The following is a 22,574-nucleotide window of genomic DNA, read 5'->3' as shown; positions in this document are numbered from 1 at the left end:
ACATGGGTGAAAAGCAGAGTTAACTTTTAGAATAAAAAACTGTTGTGTAAGAGAAAAACGTTTACAAATGAGTAAAACCCAGAAAGGAAAACTGACTAACAAATTATGCGTGAATCCATGGCTAGAATGAGTGAGATAAAATCGGGAGGGTGGGATGGAAAATGAGAATAAGGATCAACTGGACACACATGAGGACACCAGCCAGCTGACCCATGAACACAACTCACTTCCACCCCATGTGCTCCATTGTCATGTACTTTCTCCCCTGCAAGGCACCCAGGAAAGAAGCGAGCATTTATGTGTATGGGAAGCCATGGCTATGACTGTGTATTTTTAAATATTCAATTCAATATCCTAAGGGAGATGTAAAAAATAAGTAAAGAACAAACAAGACAACAAACCATAAATCTTTTTACATAATCAACCCATTCATAAAACATTTGAAGTGAATCTAAGCTCATTTCCCCAGAATTATAAAATACTAAAAAATTCTTTAATTGTATATCACAATGTTTTGAAGAAAAGGGAAATATGCTTACTGTTTTTTCAATCTTGTCTTTTTCTTTCTTCCGCTGAAGAATTGGCTGAAGAGGCGGGAATTCATCTGTGCTTCGTTTACTGATGACGTGATGCCCAAGGTGATAAGCAGCTTCAATCTGAATTGGGGTGAGGATGTCCCGCACATCTTTCTACATAAATTTCAAACCATAAAAATTAATAATGACAACAAGCATGTCCATAAAAACATATAGAATGCTCATCTTTTTTTCTGCAGTCTAAGACCAAACAACACATGGAAGTCAAAGAAAAATCTTACCTTTTAATCTAAACTGTTTCAAAAAACTTGTATATTTTTTCACATTATAAAAGCATTCCTATTTATTATGAAAAACACAAAAATAACACCATCTAAAAATAGTTAGATCTACATGTGGGCATATTTTCTTCCATACTGTTTCTATGCATACTTTTTATAACTTGACATTATAACATAAGCATTTTCCATTATAAACTCTTCACAAATAATTTTAAAGTGTCAATCAACATTTTATTCTATTTAATATTTCCCTGTAGCAGACTTGTAGAAACATGAAATTGCTTTATTTGAGTTTTCTTTAAATGCCTCTCAGTAACATTTTGATTCAAATTGATTCATATTAATTATGAAGCTTTTTTTTCTATTCTTTATGGACCTTTTTCAACTTATATTTTCTAAGACTTTATGAATAATATAAAGGGAAACTAATTGTTTTGTGTATTTAATCTTTTATCCTAGTACTTTACTATATTATATTAGTTGCTACAGTTTTTCTGTTTATTATGCTTTTATTCTTCACAAAGATGGTTCTTCAATGTATCAGTTACACAGGATTTATAACTTGTTTGGAATCCATTTTACTCAATAATTTTACTTACTAATTTTTATACCTGGTTCCTCATTCTTAATCTCATTTATATATAGTCAAAGTTAGTTCCGAATGATTAGTTTTTTTTTTTCATTTATTGTCTACTGCCCCTAAATTTATTACTCTGTCAAACCACATTTTTATTCTTTATTTCTACATGCAGGAATTATTTTTATCTTTTAAAAACATTTCCCCAAGAACTTAAAAATTATGTTTTCATGTGATTACTTACTATCCTCCTCATTAAAGGGAATATATTACATCACTATCAAAATTATTAACATACATAGTACAAATAGAATTATAACCAACAAGAGAGCAACTTTGAAAGCATTTGGCATCCTGTTAAGGAAACACTTTCACTAGATAGTAAAGGTGTTCTAGTATCTCAATCCCACGAAGATACATGGAAGTCAGGGAAGACATAAAATATGGTATCTTGGAGAAAGCGTTTATCCAAGATGTCCTTATCATAGAAAGGAGATTTTAAAAGTATATTAAAATAGCTTCCCTTTTTTCTCCTTATCATGGAAGAGGGTGGGCAAATCATATCTTACTAACAAAGCAATTCATGAGGATTTATTATAAAATTCAACTACAATTATATTGTAAGAAGTAAGACATGTTGATGGCACATCTATAAAACAAATATCTCAGGCATAACAAAAATTAAAAGTGAAAATGATGTCAGGACTTGAAAGGCAGAACTATTAGTAGATATAGTCCACCCACACAGGAATTATGCAGTTTTTTTGATATTCGAATTATTACTATACTCAGAAGGTACCTGAAGAATTGGTCACACACTTTAAAGCATTTCATACTAACAAGTTCAACACAAAGTTCGGTTTTACCCTACTCTTGATAATGTGCATTTCAATCTACAAGTACTTCTTGTTTAAATAAACAGATTTACAAAGAGCTACTTTACTATTAAAGAAGAGACTTCTGTGTTTTCACCAGGACTAGACATATTAACAAACCATAATTGAAGTTTATATTTATGCATGATGAGTTTCTCAGTAAATCTATGACATGACAATTGACAGACCTCCTAGGGAGTAATGTCAGTGGACCAGGTTTCTATTTAAAGACATGTCAGGATTGGGATACAGCTTACACATTACCGTCTCAAAGCAAATAAAGAACAGCTTTCTAAATTTCATCAATTAATAGTCCCTCATGAATAGAAAAAAATACTTGTCATGCAGACAACTGTTATACTACTTCATCTATGGCAACCTTTGCCAAAATCAATGAAGTAAATAAAGATGACACATAGCTCATAAAAGGCTGCATCTATTCTATGTCTTTACATAATTATAAAAAAGGATGTACTCTTCCATATCACAATATTATCAATATTGTCAATATTATCAATATTATCAATATACAATGGTTAAAAGCAAGTAGAATGGAGGTAAAGTTCTTGGGTTCAAATCTCAGATTCAGCACTTATTATCTTTGCAACCTTCGGCAAAATGCATAGCCTGACTCAATTACATCTGCTGAAAATGGGAGTAACAATGATGATGGTTTTGATACTGACACATTATTGTTGTGGAGATTCAACAGTACATAAATCACTTAGCACAATGCCTGACACTTAGTAAGGACATTAGACATGATATTCAAATGCATGTAATTTCAAAACGTAGCTATGTAAGCCAACCAAGGAATAACTGAATTTTAGTTTCTTATATAGATTTCCTTCATTATTCAAAAATTAGAGAATGCCTATTAAGTATGATTTGGTAGATTATTTTTGGGGTGTGAGGATGCTGTTACTGTTTATATTGCACATGCCCAGAAACAAAAAGTAACCTACCAAATCATACTTTAATTTTGGATAGCATGCTTTAATTTTGGATAGCAGAGGAAACCTGTGATAGAAATTCTCATGGACCTCCCTGGTGGTGCAAGGGGTTAACCACCGCACTATGCAATAGCAGCCAGCCAGGGAGCAACCCATATGGTGCAGCAGACCTCTCCTGACTCGCCCACTGCTCCCCTCAGCAGTGTATTTCAGTCAGTCAGTCTGCCTGTTCTGTTCCCCACTCTGTCTCTGGTGAGTCCTCTCACTCCCCGCATCTCTGGCCTGTACCCCAGCTCTTGCATACATAAATAAATCTTAAAAAAAAAAAGAAATTATCATGAACATTTAAAAGGAATAAGAAAAAAAAAGACTACTGTCAACCACGGAATATTAAATAAAATATAAATTACATATAGAGTATTAGACTTGTCTTAAGTGGTAGGAACCTGAAGATTTGGAGCATGAAACAGAATACTCAAGATCATTCATTAACTTTACATACTTATATAAGGAGATTGTTAAATTACTTGATAAGTGATCGTCTCAACACGAAACCTTGACCATAAAGGAATGTTGCAAATCAAGGCCCAAATCCCAAGTTATCAACTTGTGAAAACGGAACAGCTTGAAGCCCTGAGTATTACAATAGCAAACTTGATTAAATTATTCCCTAGGTGTAGGAGCTAGACAGCCACTGATTGTCCCTCCACATGTCCACTGTTTTAATTCTTCTCAACAAGCTTGCTTTGACCAAATCACATGTTATCTAATTCATACTAATTTTCCACAAGGTCTTCTCTACATCTGGTGTATATTACTTTCATTATCCTAATTAGCTATTAATTATGCTTTTCTCACAATATATAAAATGTATGTGCACTCTTGCAAGAACTGTATTTGACAGATATTCACACTTATTTAACTTTAACAGCTCCACCTAAGGACAAAAGCTATAATATCAAAAATGTCTTAAAGTGACTAATTAAGTGTTTGGAAGGAAAAAGTAGATTTGCTTAAAATTTTTAATTTGGATGGGCATGTGCTATCTATATTAAAAATAATGACGATTCCATGCCACATTTTTATGGACAATTACATAAAATAGGGTACCCACAAGCATGCAAATTAGCAGAGGCCTGAAATTTCACAAAGTCTGTCTTGTTGACTTTGATGGAAATTTGTATTTATGGCCAACTTGAGAAATGAAATGCAGGCCCATATCATCTTACTATGTTTACATAGTGAAGAAATTTATTTAAAGGGTGAAGCCAGGAAATACTTATAAAATATTCTTGAATGAAAGAATGATGGTATAAACATTTGAAGATATCTACTCATAGACCTACTGTGTACTAGGCAGGCTCTGGGGATACAAAACTGAAAGTTACTATCTATGAATTATAGACACTGCCTATAACCCATAAATCCACAATGTTTTGGGGGATATACTTGAGTAAAAATATGCAAATAGTACAGAAGAAGGCAGGCCATTTAATCTGTGCTTGAAAGAGGATGTGAAGATTCTTGTATAGAATAATTTTAATCAAGGTATATGTTAAGACTTATGTTTTTGTGCCATACGGGGAATGGTTTGGTGAGGTATAAGGTTAAAAGTATCTCCTCTATCCCAAATGTGTAATTAAAAGAGAAGGACTTAATAAAAGCTCAAGTTTTACGATGGAATTTGGGTTTAATTGCCAGATTCTCTATCATCAAATACGTTAATGAGTTTTATAAACATAAGTAGGTTTAAAGACTTTCATTTGCATGAGATAATCAAGGAATTGTGAACAAGACTATAAACAAAATTCAATCTTTTCTTCACCTTCAGGTCCCCAATGACTTTTCTATGTAGCAATATTGATGAGATTTTTTTTCCCGCTCATTCTCCTTAATACTCAATTCAGCAATTTGCTGATCCCACTTAGACCTCCAATTCAACATTTTTCCTTTTGTCCTTTACTCTCAATTTGTCCTTTGTCCTTTCTCCTCTCTTTATTCTACTTCAACTTAATGGCAGCAATATAACCACTTGTTTGCATACTCCTTCAATGTTGTTGTCACCTTCCTTAGCAAACCACAGCTCTGGTAACTGTAACTCTTCATTAGCTGTAATTTTCACCTGTAAGGTTAAATGATGGGAAAAAACAACCATACTGAGTAATCTCACTTATGACCATGACAAAAATAGATCATAATTTAGACATATCACAACCAAATTGTACTTCCTGACTCTCTCACTTCCCTAGAAGACTATTACATCTTCCCACACCCCACCTCCCCATCCCTACTCAAGCTAATGCATTTGCTTTGTACATCACTGAGATAGTAAAGCAATCAGAGAGAACTTCTGCAGTACTCCCACCACAGCTACCTAGCATCTGCAAACACATGGAGCTGAACTATGCATGTGCCTACCTATAACATTTAAATATTTAATACAACCCTTGTCTTTAAGAAATATGGTAAATGCTTCACTCTATTAAAGCACATGATCAGCACAAAAACATGTTTTTTTTTTTTGCATAGTCACCATTTATTTTTTATGGTAACTATTTTTTTAATTTTTATATTCCCATACAATTGCAACTCCCTTATTTTGACCCCAATTCCTCCTTTCCCTGCCCCAACATAGTGTGTCTCTGGTTCACAGTTGTTTGTTGATTTTGATTTTTTTCTTTCTTATAGCTATTCTTTTTCCTGGTCCCTTGTCTAGGTTTTCTAGATTCCTGCTATGAGTGAAACCATCCGGTATTTTTCTTTTTCTTTCTGGCTTATTTCACTGAGCATGATCCCTTCCAGCATGATCCCTTCCATGTTGCTGCAAATTGCATGTGTTTATTTTTTTTTGAATGCTGAGTAATAGTCCATGGTGTATATGTACCACATCTTCTTGATCTAGTCATCTATTTTTGGGCATTTGGGTTGTTTCCAAAGCTTAGCTATAGTAAATAGTGCTGCTATAAACATAGGGGTGCAGGTGCTCTTTGGAATTGATGTTTCTGTGTCCTTTGGGTAAATACCTAGGAGTGGAATTGCTGGATCATATGGAAGCTCTATCTTTAGTAGGTTGAGGAATCTCCACACAGCTTTCCATAGTGGTTGGACCAGTTTGCACTCCCACCAGCAATGCAGGAGAGTTCCTTTCTCTCCACATCCTCGCCAACATTTGTTGTTGCTAGTTTTTTTAATATGTGCCATTCTCACTTTTGTGAGATGGTATCTCATTGTAGTTTTGATTTGCATTTCCCTGATTGCAAGTGATGTTGAACATTTTTTCATATGCCTGTTGGCCATTTGTATTTCCTCTTTGGAGAAGTTTCTTTTTAGCTCTTCTGCCCACTTTTTGACTGGATTATTTTCTTTGTTTTTGTTGAGTCTCGTCAGCTCTTTGTAGATTTTTGTAATCAGTCCTTTATCATTAGTGTTGTGTGCAAAAATTTTCTCCCAGTCGGTGAGGTTTCTCTTTGTTTTGGTTATTGTCTCTTTTGCTGTGCAGAAGCTCTTTAATTTAATGTAATCCCAGCTGTTTATCTTTGCCTTCACTATCACTGCTTTGGGCAATGAGTTTGTAAAGATGTCTTTGAGGTGCATGTCATGTAGTGTTTCACCAATATTTCCTTCTGTATATTTTATGGTTTCAGGTCTTATGTCTAGTTCTTTAATCCATTTTGAGTTGGTTTTTGTGCATGGGGTGAGGTAGTAGTCAAGTTTCATTCTTTTGCATGTAGCGACCCAGTTTTTCCCAACACCATTTATTGAACAAACTTTCTTTGCTCCAGTGCATATTCTTTGCTCCTTTGTCAAAGATTAGTTGACCATAAACCTGTGGGTTTATTTCTGGGTTTTCTATTCTGTTCCATTGGTCCGTGTGTCTGTTCTGGTTCCAATACCATGCAGTTTTGATGATTATGGCTTTGTAGTATAGTTTGAAATCTGGGAGAGTGATGCCTCCATTCCCTTCCTTTTTTTCAGGAGGGTATTGGCTATTTGGGGTTTTTGGTGGCTCCATATGAATTTCATCAATATTTTTTCTATTTCTTTGAAGGATGACATTGAAATTTTAATTGGAATAGCATTGAATATGTAAATTGCTTTTGGTAGGATAGCCATTTTGATAATGTTAATTCTTCCAATCCATGAGCAGGGGATGTCTTTCCATTTCTTTGTGTCTACCTTTATTTCTTTTAACAGTGTTTTATAATTGTCTTTGTATAGGTCCTTTACTTCTTTTGTTAGGTTTATTCCCAGGTATTTGATTTTTTTTTGTTTCAATAATAAAAGGAATGGTTTTCTTGATTTCTTCTTCTTTAGGCTTATTGTTTGAGTATAGGAAGGCTACTGATTTTTGTGCATTGATTTTGTATCCTGCCACTTCACTAAACTGATTGATTAGTTTAATTAGGTTTTCTGTGGAGTTTTTGGGATTCTTTATGTTTAGTATCATATCATCTGCAAATAGTGATAGTTTGACTTCTTCCTTGCATATTTGGATTCCTTGTATGTCTTTCTCTTGTCCTATTGCTCTGGCTAGGACTTCCAGTATTATGTTGAAAAGCAGTGGTGAGAATGTACATCCTTGTCTGGTTCCAGATCTTAATGGGAATGCTTTTAGCTTTTCACCATTGAGAATGATATTGGCTGTGGGCTTGTCATATATGGCCTTTATGATGTTGAGGTATGTTCCTTGTATCCCGAGAATTTCAAGGGCCTTTATCATAAATGGGTATTGTACTTTGTCAAATGCTTTCTCAGCATCTATGGATATTATCATATGGTTTTTATATTTCTTTTCATTGATGTGTTGGATTATGTTGATTGATTTTCGGATGTTGAACCATCCTTATGTCCCTGGAATAAATCCTACTTGGTCGTGGTGAATTATCTTATGGATGCATTGTTGGATTCTGTTGGCAAGGATTTTGTTGAGGATTTTTGCATCAGTGTTCATTAGGGAGATTGGCCTGTAATTTCCTTTTTTTGTGCTGTCTTTGTTGGGTTTTGGTATTATGTGCATTTAGTGTAATGCTGGCTTCATAGAACGTATTTGGTAGTATTCCTTCTTTTTCCATTTTTTGAAAGAGTTTGTGTAGTATAGGCACTAATTCACTGCTGCACGTTTGGTAGAATTCATTTGTGAAGCCGTCTGGGCCTGGGCTTTTGTTTTTGGGGAGTGCTTTGATTACTGCTTCAATTTCGCTGCTTGTAATTGTTCTGTTTAGTTGTTCTATTTTTTCTTTGTCCACCTTTGGATGATTATATCATTCTAGGAATTTGTCCATCTCTTCTAGGTTGTTGAATTTGTTTGCATATAAGTGTTCATAGTAATCTCTGATTATTCTTTTGATTTCTACTGAATCTGTTGTGATTTCTCCTTTTTCATTTATAATCCTATTCATGTGTTTTCTACCGTTTATTCTTGTGAGCCTTGCTAGAGGTTTGTCTATTTTGTTTATTTTTTCAAAGAACCAACTTTTGGTTTCATTGATCTTTTGTTTTTTTAATTTCTAATTCATTTATTTCTGCTTTGATTTTTATTATTTCCTTTCTTCTACTGGCTTTGGGGTTTTTTTGTTGTTCTTTTTCTAGTTCTTTGGGATGTGAGATTATGTGGTTTCTTTGAGTTCTTTCTTGTTTGTTGATGTGAGCCTGTCTTGCTGTTTATTTTCCTCTTATTACTGCTTTTGCTGCATCCCATACATTCTGGAAAGTGGTGTCCTCCTTGTCATTCAACTCAAAGTATTTTTTAATTTCTTCTTTGATCTATCTCCTCATGAGTCCAGTGGTCTTCCAGTAATGTGGATTTCAATCTCCAGGAAGTGGGAGGGTTCCTTGTTTTCTTTTCATGATTTATTTCTAGCTTGATGCCTTTATGGTTGGAGAAGATAGTTGGAATGATTTTGATTTTCATGTATCTGTTGATGTTTGTCTTGTGACCCAGTATGTGATTGATTCTGGAGAATGATCCATGCGCACTTGAGAAAAATGTGTACTTGGATTATTTTGGGGGCAGTGTTCTATAGATGTCTGTTAAGCCTATGAGTTCTATGTCTTTATTTAGGACTCTAGTGTCTTTGTTTATTTTTTGTCTCGATGATCTGTCCATTGGTGAGAGTGGGGTGTTGAAGTCTCCCACTATATATGTATTTTCTTTAATATCTGCTTTCAGAGCTGATAATAATTGTCTAATATATTTTGGTGCCCCTTCATTTGGTGAGTATATATTGATGAGTGTTATATCTTCCTGATGTATTGTTCCCTTGATCATAATGTAGTGTCCCTCTATGTCTCTTTTTACTTCTTTTAATTTGAAGTCTATTTCATCTGATATAAGTATGGCTGTTCTGCCTTCTTTTTTGGTCCATTTGCTAAAAACATGCTATCTTATAAGAAAAAAAAGAATGCTTAACTCCACTTCTCTTGTCAGTTACTGACTTCGGACCCAGTTTTTTTTTTTTTTTTGTTTTTGTTTGTTTGTTTTTTTTTTTTGGTTCTCTTTAGATAAAAACTTTGCGAAGAATCACCAACACTTTGCCTCCAATTCCTCTCCTCCTTTTTTCCTACTACTCCTCTGAAATACTATTGTCACAATCACCAATAGCCCCCGGCCCACATTGCTAAGCCCAGTGGTCAGTTCTCAGGCCTCATCTTAGTTGACCAAGCAGCAGCACTGAAGGAATACATTGTAATAACTTTCTCCCTTGCTCTGCTTTATTCACTTTACTTCTAGGAGGCCACAAGCACTTGGTTTTCTTCCTTACTAACCTGTTGGTCATTCTCATTACCTTAGAATGCCTTTCTTTTCTCTAGAATCTTGTACAACCAGAAGTGCAGACCTTGACCTTCTCCATCTGTGATGACCTCATGGCTTTAAAAATCACCCATATGCTAAAAATGTATGTACATTTTCAATTCTATGCCTCTCCTTAATTTCAGATCAATATATACAAAAGCATAATTGATATTTATACTTGCAAGTAAAATCAGGCCTCTCCAGCAGATACACAGCCAAACCCCAGAATTTTCCACTTTAAGATTATTTACCTTGCAATATTGTCTCTATTGATGGAAACTATCCTCCTTCAGTTGTTTGGGCTATAGACCTTTCAATCATCCTGAAGCCCTTCTCAAATGCTCAAACCAGTATCTCAGCAAACTGCAGGATCTGCCTTCAATAATTTCTCACCACATCCATTGCCACCACCTTCATTGGTGGTTTTGGAGCCATCATCTCTCACCTCAGTTATTATAGAGTCAACCATGGTTCTCTACCTTTTAGTCTCAATACAGCAGCTAGTGTGTTAATACTAAATCACATCATCTCACTTTTTGGACCCAAACTCAACATTATATCCTCATTTCACTCACAGAAAAAGCCACAGGTTTTGTATGATGTGACTCTCTTTCCATTATTATTAGTTCACATTTCCAATCATCTTTACCTCCCCATTGTTCCCTAAAACAATGAGGCACATTCCTTTCTTGTGGCATTTTAATCTAGCTTTTCTGTGTAATATTTTTCTCTTAGACCAGGGATCCTCAAAGTAGGAGTCCTAAGCCAGTAGCATTAGTATCACCCAAGTATTTTGCAGAAATGCAAATTCTCAGGTCTTACCAGATACCTACTGAATAAGGAATTCTAGGTGGAACCCAGCAATTTGTGTATTAATCAGTCATCTAGATGATGTAACAACATGCTGAAGTTAATAACCACTGATCCTGGACATCTATTGATACATGGGTAATTTCTTCACTTCCTGCAAGTTTGTTTAAATGATGGTTTCTGAATGCGACCTATGCTGACCACTCTATTTAAAACAGCACCTTTTACTCCTTCTCTAGCATTCCACAATTTCCTGTACTCTGCTTTCCTTCTTCCTCTTTATCATCATCCATATCTCCTAAAATATGCAAAATTTACATGATCTTTTTACATTTTACCCACTGATCTACACACATGCCCCAACTAGAATCTCAGACAATGTAGGTACTCAATAATTAAGCACCATTTATCAATTAACTTAAGTGCTTATTTAATATAAGACAATTTAAGATATGGCCAAAGGAAACAGTTATACAAGGAAAGCATGCCCAACTAGTTGGCAGGGAATCCTCTGAGAGGTGGGGACTATACGCCTGAGTTCATAATTAACAAATGTCATCACATTTCATTTTAAGGGATGCTGAGGTCAAATATGTCTATTAACTCTCCTGATAATGGACATGCTTAATTGAACATGGGAATAATCCAAACATCCTGACCACTATTTGTCTTCTTTTCCCACTATTAATGAAAAGGTAGAAGAATAAAGGTTACTATCTAGTCTCTCAGACTGTAGAATCATGGCGGTGTTAATGTCTTAGCATGCCTCAGGCACCATGCAGAAGTATTATGTGCTGATTATACCCCTATATTTTCTTAAATAACAGGTAGAGCTTCTTGATGGAACTCAAGGTTGTGGGCAACTGATTCTGTGGTTCCTCCAATCTCCCTGTGTTGGTTGTAAGAGAGGACTGGAGTTTGTCTTTCTGTATATGAGTTTAAAAATGTCCCAAAGCAATCTTGGAATGAAAAAAATGCTGAAGAAAGCAATTGCTTTTTTAAAAAAAGTCTCTACTGTGTACCAATGCCAGAGCTAAGTGCTTTTGTTTGACATTAGCCAAGGTCAACGGCTGTTATCTGCTGCCACTGACAATACAGTAACACTGTAAGTTTAAGTACAACACACACAGGAAATTCTGCTTAACTGTCATTTTTACTACAGACTTATTCCGAAGAAAGTGTACAATTTTGGTGAACCCTTGTTCATAAGAACAATGCCAAGAAATAGGACTAAACAAATCAGATAAAGTTTCTGCCATTTACACAAATTCAATGTAGTATGTTTCTTTGTAAATATTTAATGTTAATCCTTATGTTGCCACTAAATAATCTCAATGTTAGTCTACAAAATTGACTAACCTAAGTAAAATCACAACTACGTAGGATTAAAAAAATCCACCTCTAATTCCTAGCATATAAAAATAATTACATTAATATCATTCTATTTTTTTGGCTCTCAACCATCTAATAGCTTTATTCTGGTACAACAATAGAAAGTCTTAAGGGAAAAGAGGAAATTGCACAGGGATTATAGCCTTAGCATTTAATAGGGTATTGGAGTCTTGATGCTTGTTTGCATTTGCTTGGAATACGTATCTAAGGGAAAATTAAGTTCTAAGCTGAGGCGACTATTTAAAATCCCAGAAAGGGCTCCTGAGAATAGTTGGCTTTTTTGTGACAATAGATTTTCTGATGAAGTACACAGCTCCCTAATGAAAAAGACCTGGCACTGTTTCATAGGATAACATTTGACCAATGCAAGGGACTTGATGATAATTTTGGGAATGAGTGTTTTAATAAAAGAAATATGAAATCGGCTGTGCTTTGGCAGGACATACCCCAAACCATCATGAGAGCTGTCATCCCAGCCTACAGATGATCCCCAGGCGACACTACAACTGTGCAAGTTCCCACTGACATCACCGACAATGCTGGCTCACAGACAAAGACATAATCTAAAAGCACTCATGATAGATTCTGCTTTGTTAAAGTCAAATGAAAAACCAACCAACTTCCCCACTGCCCTCTGCCCATTCCCCCCCCCCAAAAGCCCTATCCTGAAATAGTTCTGAGGCTCAGCGGCTACTTAATGTATAAGTTTGGAGGCAAGCCTATAAACAAAGTTAGGAAAATAGCAATTGTAGAAAAGGAAAGACAAATCTTTAAAAAACGTGATGCAATAAACATGATAAATATGAAATAAAAAAGTTGCAAAAAGCAAATGTGAATTATCCAGATCTCAGGATAATCTAACAGTTCGATTCTGGAGCAACAGGTCATTAGTTCAGAAGAGGATAACACTTGCTTCATTAATACACTGATATAAAATGAAAATGCAGTAAATCTATTACTGTATTGATAACAGACATATAGATAACATTGACATATAGATTAATACAAACTAGTTAATGTTACCCGCATAAATGCTTGATGTGTTTGACAGTTAGTTACTCTGCTTGACACTTTCATGCTTCCTGTAATCACATCAGAAGTTCCATTAGAAGAAAAGTAAAATCTTGATGGAGTCTCTGTCTTTCGGTTCACATCCAGACTCATGTTATAAAACAAAACTGCAAAATCGTAGAGAGATTGCAATTAATATAGTTATCTAAAAATATTTACATTGTTACATTCAACGTGGTAAAAATAAATTTAGTGGAAATATCTTAAATTCTCTCATCATTAGTTTTTTAAATGATCCTGAACTATGAAAAAGGGAAAAGTTTAAAAATATGAATTTTAAAATCTTTATACATTAATGAAAAATTTATTAACTTTTCTCTAGGCTTCTATTTTTTAAAATGATATTAATATCTTTGGTGATCTGCCTAATCTTTCTATATATAAATGTCTCAATACTTGAATTCCAAAACTGTTACTAATAATAAAAGTCCTGAGTAAAGTTTCTGATTTCAAGTCCTTTTTGTCCTTAAAACAGCTAGCTAAGGAAGAAAAGACAAAACACCACAGGTGCTCAAATCTCACAGGCAATATTCTGCCTTGTGTGGTAACACATCTAATTTAATTTTTGGTTAATGTCATTTGTTTGTTTCTGATTGAATGAGAGGGGTTGCTATTATTTTGTTTTGTTTTTTAAAGTAAGCTGAACACATCTTTAAAAAGTCAAATCTATGTAGTTTACGCAAAGACCCCTTCTTTGTCACCAAAGACCCAGAAGTCTCCTTCATGTTTTCATTGTTTCTAGTTTGACCTTCCCATGTTAATTTGTGCAAACACAACACACATTGAAGACATTCTCTCAATATTCAATATTGGTACGAATATATTTCAAATCTGGCATAGTAAATCATCTACTAAAGAGGATTTTCAATACATAAAGAAAAAAATTAAAAACAGCTCCCAAATTCCAAGCAGATCTTACCAAGAAAGTAAGACCCAGTTCTTGAATCTAAATGGGTTCTTTACAAACTGTATCTAATGATATGCTGAGATATGACTCATTATATAAGGGCAATAATTCATAAGTAGTATTTTAAATAACTTACACAACTCCTGAAGTGCTCATGTACATCTAGGAGTAACTTACTCTTCTGGATAGTTTGAGCTATTTATTTCAAGGAAGCATGGATATAAAACCTGTATTACTCCTACAAATTTCAGATAAATTTTCAACCTACCTTTTATTTAGAAAATGAACTCCAAACCAATTGACTTCAAAATTATAATAACCAAGATTCAATACCTCAGAGAGATAGCTATAATTGAATAGCTATCCACAAATTTATCACCCTGAGCTCAGACAAAAAGTAAGTGAAAAGGTATGAATAACAATCCATTTATGGTATGAGGAAAAATGTCTTGGTTATATTAAACATGCTTACATTGTGAATTATTTCTCTCAAGGAGTCATTTTATGACAACTATAAAGCATGTTTTGTACCAATGCTGTGGTTATTTATGAGTTTAATATATTTGTTTTCAATCACTTTTTAAAAAATATCTGCTGACAGTGGAATTGGTAGTACAACAAACAGTGATTTTACATCAAGGGAAATAGTCCAGCCTATTATCGTGCATCTTTCAGATAATCCATCAGCTTGTGTGTGTTATTGGGGTCACACTTTCAAACTGCACTTCGCCCATCAATAACTGGATGAAGGTCTTGCCCACAGTCCTATCATTCAGCTCTAGCCAGGACCCTGGCAGAATACAATCAAAAGTGATTCTGATGAAAAGCAGATCCCAGACTCATTCTGTCCGTCTCCTTACAGGCTTATTCAGACTGAAACCTGTTACATGTCCACAGTTTGACTTAAGAAACATTTGTTGTCCTTCATATTGTTAGATGCCTACAGCCAGAAAGGTTATGAGTACAATCAACTCTAGATGGTTCTTGTGAGGCTCAAGGACTGAATTATAGATGTCAAAGTGATAAACTCAAGTATACTTCTCTCCTATGATGGGCTAGTTTCAACACACATAGAGCAGAAATGGAAGCAGGATGCTCCAGGCTTACTAGATTTCACTACACCTAATTGCCAGTAGGGGCTACAAGAATCAGATTCACACTGAAATAAAAATGAAAGGTAATTTTTTTGAAATTTGTCATTTTGGGCCAATTTATAAAGGTCTATCTGAACCCTTCTGTAGACAGAGAGGGAAGTTAATTGGCACCTCCCTAAATTCATTCTGTTTCATTATCCTGTAACTTATTTTTGTCATCTTGTTTAGAGTCAATTTAACTGGTTGTAGAACCACTATATTAACATCTTAAGCACTACAAATAATACTAAACATGAGCAAAAAAAAACACACAAATATGTATTCTAATATTAGCTTTAGTATAACATAATTAGGAATGTTTATCTGCCATAAAAATATAACACTTATAAAGTCACATGTATTTGCCTTGAGATTATTTAACCCCAATCCTGGATGAGCCATATTAATACTACTTTCTCAAAGCAGAAACTTGAGAGTTCCCTCTGTATAGGGAAACAGGCATGGCTCTCAGGAAATGATTGTCAAATAGTAAGTCCTTAAGAGATGTGTGTTATTTATGGAAATTAGAATCAGATTCTATACTCCAGGTAAGCTTCTTCAATTACTCAAACAGACTAGAATAAGAAGAGTCTCCTTCCTCTTGGATCTTCCAATGTCAGCTAGTTTAGACTTTAAGAAGCCCAGTAAAACAAAGGAGGAACCGTGATGTTTTTCTACTCTAAAGACATCTTATAGACTAAGCTCAGTTAGTTCACCTTAAATAACACAGGAAGTGATACATGGCTTCTTGCCACAACTTCTGAACAATTACAATCTTAACACACCCCACACACTGACATTTCAGGTGGCTGCTTTTTCCTGTGCTAAAGAAGACCCCATGGTGAAACAAACTGAGGGTTCATAAGATGATCCAGAGGTGAGTGACAAAGGGCACACTTCATTAACTCTTCATTAACTCTGCTAGGGTACACTTACCAATATAACCTGGAACTTCTTTGCCCTTGTATGAGAAACAGAGTGTCAGATTCATGCACACAGAAGGCAGCCCATTTTCAATACAGTCAAACTTCGTTCTATTTACTGACTCGGGATGACTTAAGAAAGCATCAACAATCACTACAGGCCTTGTCCTAGGAAGAAAATAAAATTAGCAATATTATTAATTGCAGAATTATTTTCCTTAAGAATTACTCTGATATTATCAGCTTCCATGGACTAAGTAATTTCACAAAACTGCTTGCTTTCTTAATAGTCTGTGCATATATGCTCTTAAATTTCCATACATGAGTAAACAGAAATTTTCATTTAAATTTGTAAAAATATTGACTTTACCTGATGATTTGTTAATTATACTTAAGGTGAGAAAAGTATCTTGAAGTTCAAAAATTAAATTTCAGAATATCAAAAAGAGTATTACAAGGTCACTACCATGATTTTAAAAGTTGCCTCCCATCATTTACAGTTAAACCCATTATCATTAAGCAGTGAAATGATTCAACCTTACCTTAGCAACACAGCAGAATTAGACTGAAAAGCACCAACTGCTACATCTGGAAGATAAAAAACAATATAGATTAATGATCATCGTTAGTCAAAGAGAATTACTTTTCAACCATAAATGCCTAAATACATTTCACTTTTTGAATATTTACAGAAAATTAATTAGAAAAGATATGCTTACATCTTCAAGTTCATTCCACATTTGTCTGAATCTATTCATTTACAGTGACATTCACCCATTTAAAATATAGTAGAAAAACAAACTTTATGCTTAAAACTTAAATATATATAAAAGAAGGCTTGTAAAAAATACTCAATTTTTGGATTAGAAATAGTCAACCAGAAATCTTCTTTCAAAGTACAAAAAGTGGCCTTCTTTTAATCATGTGTTTCATTAATTTTCATGGAAGCGTCTCACTATTTTCAAGAACAAGGAATAAAATGTTAAGAAACTATTAGTGTAGGGCCTTCCCGGTGGCGCAGCGGTTGAGCGCTGGGTTGCAAAGCTGCCCGCAGCCTCAGTGGCACCGGTTCAATCCCCGGCTGCTCCCCGGCCACTGGAGGAGGGTCCCACATGGTGCGCAGACCTCTCCTGCCACCCGCTGCTCCCCTCAGCAGTGTACTTCGGTCCCTCTGCCTGCTCTGTTCTCCGCTCTGGCTCTGGTGAATTCTCTCACCCTCCCGTGCTTCTGACTGTACCCAGTGCATGTATAAACAAAACAAACAAACAAATAAATAAACATGCCTCTATAAAAAAAAAAAAAAAAAAGAAACTATTAGTGTAGAGCTCAAAGAATGACTTATTATTTATGACCTGTCCTTGAATTCAAAAGAGCCTTAAAAATGAAAGAAAAAATCAGTAAATTAGAATTCTTCTATTCAGGTTTTATGTACTTCACAATAAAACATCTGCAATAGTGCTTATTCCAATTTATAAAATACACTTATACTTACCTACATATCCATTATTATCTGCATCAATTTGTCCAGATATAGACTGTCCAAACATACTTAGTGATTTACTAATTTGAATTCCTTCAATTCTCTGAAAAATAGGTAAGTTGAGTAGGAAGCAGTTAATAAATACTGAATATTAGAGACAATCAATGACATGGTTAAATATGCCTTCTTATGTGCTGGCACATCTATTAACAAAACAGATTTCTGATAAGTCAAATACTTGTATCAAAGACAGACAAAAGTTTCCAGTTTAAAGTGGGTTGTGTTATCATCTATTCTGCAATTAGAAAAAAATTTATTATTTTGTACTTTGTGAACAAAGGGAAAACCACATAGGGCAGATCCCTTAAATAGTCCTGGTTCCTTCACCCTAGTCTTCTTTCAAGCTCTGCTTCCCTGACCAACATGAATAATAACCACACAAGTAGTCTGGAAAGTAAGACATTTGTAATCACTATGTGCTTCCTATTCTGTATGCCTAACTCTATGTTCAAGTACTGATTTATAAGTATTAGGCTGCAATCCATCCTAAGAAAACCAGTATTTTTTAATTACACAAGTATGCATCTTTCATATTAAATATAGAGGGATATTTGTGTATTTTGTACAATGAAAAGTAACAGTATTCACTAATGCTTCTATAAAAGTTGCATTTGGAAAAAAATGTTTTTCTCTTTATGATTATGTAGTTTTTAATATACTGAAAATACCCTAATTTCCCCGATATAAAAGTCAGAGTTACATTAGGTAACTTCAGTAAAATACTATTGTGTAACTGCTCTGCACTGAAACCAACACCAGGCATCACGAGTGTCTGCATCCCTATGAAAGTGTCCATGAAACCAGGGCTTTAGTCACAAGGCAAGACGTAGTTAATCAAATCCAAATGGACTTATTTGAAACAGTTTAGCTATTAGCTCAGAAAAGAAATGAAGGGAAATGCAGAGGGAACTCTTTTAATAGGCTAAAACAAATTAGAATGAAATTGAAACCAGAATTCTTATTTTTTAAAAAAATGTTTTGTTATTAATGACCATAAAAATGAGCTTATATACTTATTAGTGAATAAGGAAGAAATAGTAAAATAACATATTAAATATTTAAAGAGCAAGCCAAGAAAAGTCGATTGACATTAACACGGAAAGTTATTTTTTCCTGAATGTTTTATTCTTTTAAAAATTTTTTTCACATCATTGTTCATTTTTAAACAATATTTGCTTTCCCCCACCCCCTCAGGTGTAGTATACCCATATAACTTCCTTCACCAATGCACTAATAAGGAAAGTTTTTCTTTTTTAAGATTTATTTATTTATTTATACAAGCACTGGGTACAGTCAGAAGCGCAGGAGGGTGAGAGAATTCACCAGAGCCAGAGCGGGGAACAGAACAGGCAGACTGACGAAGTACACTGCTGAGGGGAGCAGCGGGCGGCAGGAGAGGTCTGAGCGCCATGTGGGACCCTCCTCTGGTGGCTGGGGAGCAGCCGGGGATTGAACCGGTGCTGCAGAGGCTCCGGGCAGCTTCGCAACCCAGCACTCAACCGCTGCGCCACTGGGGAGGCCCACTAATAAGGAAAGTTTTAAGGAAGCTTTTTTATTATCGAAGCTGCTTTTGGGAATAGAAGAGCATCCTACCTGTGAGAAGGCCGGTGAGATCCCGTCTGCTCGGCCATTGTAAATGTAAATGGCACCTTGCAAGTTATCTTCTTGTGGAGCTCCAATAGCAACATCTATGCAAAATTTAAATGGCCGAAAAATTCATTCTTGATACAAAGAATGCCTCTCTAAAAGCTCTCATTCATGCACCTCGATTCATATCACACAAGAAAACTCCTACCAAAAAAAAAAAGCTTTCCTCACTGGATCCAAAAAACAATTACAAAATACTAACATCATCACAGCAATATACAGAACTGCACAGAATAGTTTGCGCTTAGGAGAAGCAGAATGAATAGGTCTGAAAAATTCTCACAGAATGGTGAGGCAGACAGCTAGGGTCTGACCCCAGCACTGGGTGTGCCCACCTGCATTTTGCTGGGTCCATTCCTTAACCTTTGTTTGGTTCCCACACATACAGCCTGGGCTCTGAAGAGAAGACACCTCGGGGAAGAACAACCTAACTCATGTACTGCTTATAGCAGCACCTGGTATATATTAAGTTTTATTATCTATGAATTTTATGACCATGAAAATCTCTATTTTTGAGATCTCAACTTCCCCTTATTTGCAAAATGACTTGTAATTCTTATTCCAGTGAAAGTGATTGTTTATTAATACACACACATCCATACAAAGTAGATTTTAGAAAATGAATTTCTTCTATAAAAACTGCACCACCTTTACAATTTCGAGATTCACATCAGATTATGATACAAGAAAAAGGGGATTTCATCAACTGACAAAAGAAACTTAAGCAAAAACTAAACTATAAATGTGGTTGCTCAAAGTGCTATAAATATACAACAAATATGAGTAATACTCCACAACTGCCATTATTTTTAACCAAGAATTATGCCTTTTTGAATATATTCTTAAATTCATATGCATTTTTTCTTATTACTTTCATAAAAACCTAAAATATAAGCATTTGCTTTTGTTAAACTCCATATTTATCACATGGAAAAACTTTAACAACTACACTGGTGGTTTTTGATTACTATTTCAATGGGAATTAAAAAAAAATGTAACTCTGCCAAATGAACAATTTTTAAAAGGCAAGTTTTTCTATTTTTCATCTAAAAATGTAGACATACCTTACACTTTGTTTCGACATACTAAGCCTACCTGCTTTTGCCTTCTAAAATTATTTTCCTATGTAAATATACCATTCATTTATTTATTTATTCAGTGAGTAACCACTGAGCACCTACTGTATTCCAGGTGTTTTCCTAAAACTGGCAATACAGGGCAGCGACACATAAAGGAAGTGATGATCTAATGGGGAAGAGCTGCAAGTAAAAATGGAGTAATAACAGGACACTGGGACACAAGGTGGTGAAAATTAAAGGTGACTTCTCAGAGATGTCTAAATTGCGATTAAGATTTTGACAAGTCATAGCCAAGTAAACAAAAGCGAGAAGAAGTATAGACAGAGGAAACTGATTAAGGGAGCAAGGGGTAGCATGGCACACGTTAAGAATGATGGTAACCAGATTCATATACGCAGGAGGAGAAAGAAGGGACAGGAAGGAGGGAGATAAAGGAAAGGCGTAGGGGGTAAAGTATTCTATAATCACTAAAGACAAACCATCTGCAGTGTGATTAAGACTGGGTTTTTTCTTAACGATTGTGCTAAATCCTAGGCAACTAAAATTCTGTATCTTGATTTTTAATGACATTTAAACAGATATTAAGCCTGAAATATGAAGTTGTCTTTAGACAATTACAGGTTCAGTTATTAGGACTAATGATCTATCTTAAGATACTTTGAAACAATATAGATGAGCCTTTTCAGTTGAAATGCTAAAAAGGCCCAAATCAATTTATTTTTTGATAATTTGACAAAAGGTTTATTAGACAATCAAAATGAGGATTCAAACTCAGGGAGCAGTCAACAAATTGGCCCATTCAATTTCATTCCAAGAAGAATGGATTTATTCAGTCTTTGGCTATCTGATAAATAGATCCAAACTCTTACTTATTAGCAGCATTATAGTCAGATCTGTTATATAATCTACTAAAGTTATAACTATCATAGGAATGAGGAAAATTAATGTTTTTCCATGTCCATTCAACCTTAATTTGGGATACAACATATAGAACAAACACTGACATATCATATTATTGTTATTTTTCAGTTGAACAGAAAATTTCATTCTGTTAACATAAATCATACAATCATTAAGATAATCATAATCTCAGCATCAGCTAATAATTACATAGTGTTTATAAGGTCAGGAACTGTGTTAGGGACTGTATACATTAGTGCATAGGATTTTCTTTTTTTTTTTAAAGAGTTATTTATTTATTTTATTTTTATACAAGCACTGGGTACAGTCAGAAGCACGGGAGGGTGAGAGAATTCACCAGAGGCAGAGCGGGGGGGCAGAGCAGGGAGCAGAGCAGGCAGAAGGACCGAAGTACACTGCTGAGGGGAGCAGCAGGCGGCAGGAGAGGTCTGCACACCATGTGGGACCCTCCTCCGGTGGCCGGGGAGAAGCCGGGGATCGAACCGGCGCTGCAGAAGCTGCGGGCAGCTTCGCAACCCACTGCTCAACTGGTGCGCCACCGGGGAGGCCCTAGTGCATAGGATTTTCATGACAACTATATCAAATAAGCATTTTTCATTCCTATTTTACTGATGAGAGAACTGAGGCACACAGTGTAATTTGCTCAAGGTTGCAGAGCCAGAATATAGCACAACTGACATAAACCCTGCAGTGTAATAGCCTGTGCTCTCCACCGCTACACTCTATAAAATTATTACGTATAGGAAGCTTTATCCAAAGTTTTGCCCTCCCAGAACCAATTCCTTTTCAGCCTCAAAGAAGTGTTGAATTAATAATTTGATAATATGTCTATTTCAGGGACACATAAGCAAAGGCAGCTAATACTTTATAATTAGTGGGTTATCGTTGGTCTTATTTCAAAGCTATTTAGGCATACAGTCTAAAATTCAAGTGAAGGAGGTGAGCAAGATGGTAGCAGATAAAAATGTCAGGTTTTCTTCTTCCACTTATTCTCAACCAAACTGCAACCTGACAAAGCCAACAACCCCCATTGGGGGCAACAATACATTGGGGGCAACAATACAGGAGAAAGTGGTAGGAAAAATTGCAATTAAGCTGTTTTAAAAGCAGTACCAGGACAAGAAAACCCATGAGGT

At 35.1% G+C, this 22,574-nt stretch overlaps 1 protein-coding gene across 4 annotated transcripts in view; it reads right to left on the bottom strand.

Moving 5' to 3' along the window:
- Window positions 1–22,574, bottom strand: part of ITGA4 (integrin subunit alpha 4) — a 79,997-nt gene that overhangs the window by 29,038 nt on the left and 28,385 nt on the right. For 2 of the 4 annotated variants that reach the window (XM_037523657.2, XM_037523658.2), the window contains exons 11-16: window positions 19,385–19,479; window positions 17,744–17,834; window positions 16,794–16,839; window positions 16,265–16,419; window positions 13,241–13,395; window positions 540–689 (exon numbers count right to left, since the gene is read on the bottom strand). In XM_037523657.2, coding sequence (XP_037379554.1) covers window positions 540–689; window positions 13,241–13,395; window positions 16,265–16,419; window positions 16,794–16,839; window positions 17,744–17,834; window positions 19,385–19,479 — 692 coding nt within the window. The other 2 variants (XR_008553597.1, XM_037523659.2) reach the window with 2 other exon arrangements.

This window comes from Talpa occidentalis, unplaced genomic scaffold (genome assembly GCF_014898055.3).
Source record: "Talpa occidentalis isolate TD23 unplaced genomic scaffold, MPIMG_talOcc4v2.1 talOcc4.3, whole genome shotgun sequence".
NCBI classification, from domain to species: domain Eukaryota; kingdom Metazoa; phylum Chordata; class Mammalia; order Eulipotyphla; family Talpidae; genus Talpa; species Talpa occidentalis.
This window is presented reverse-complemented; position numbering and strand designations above follow the sequence as displayed.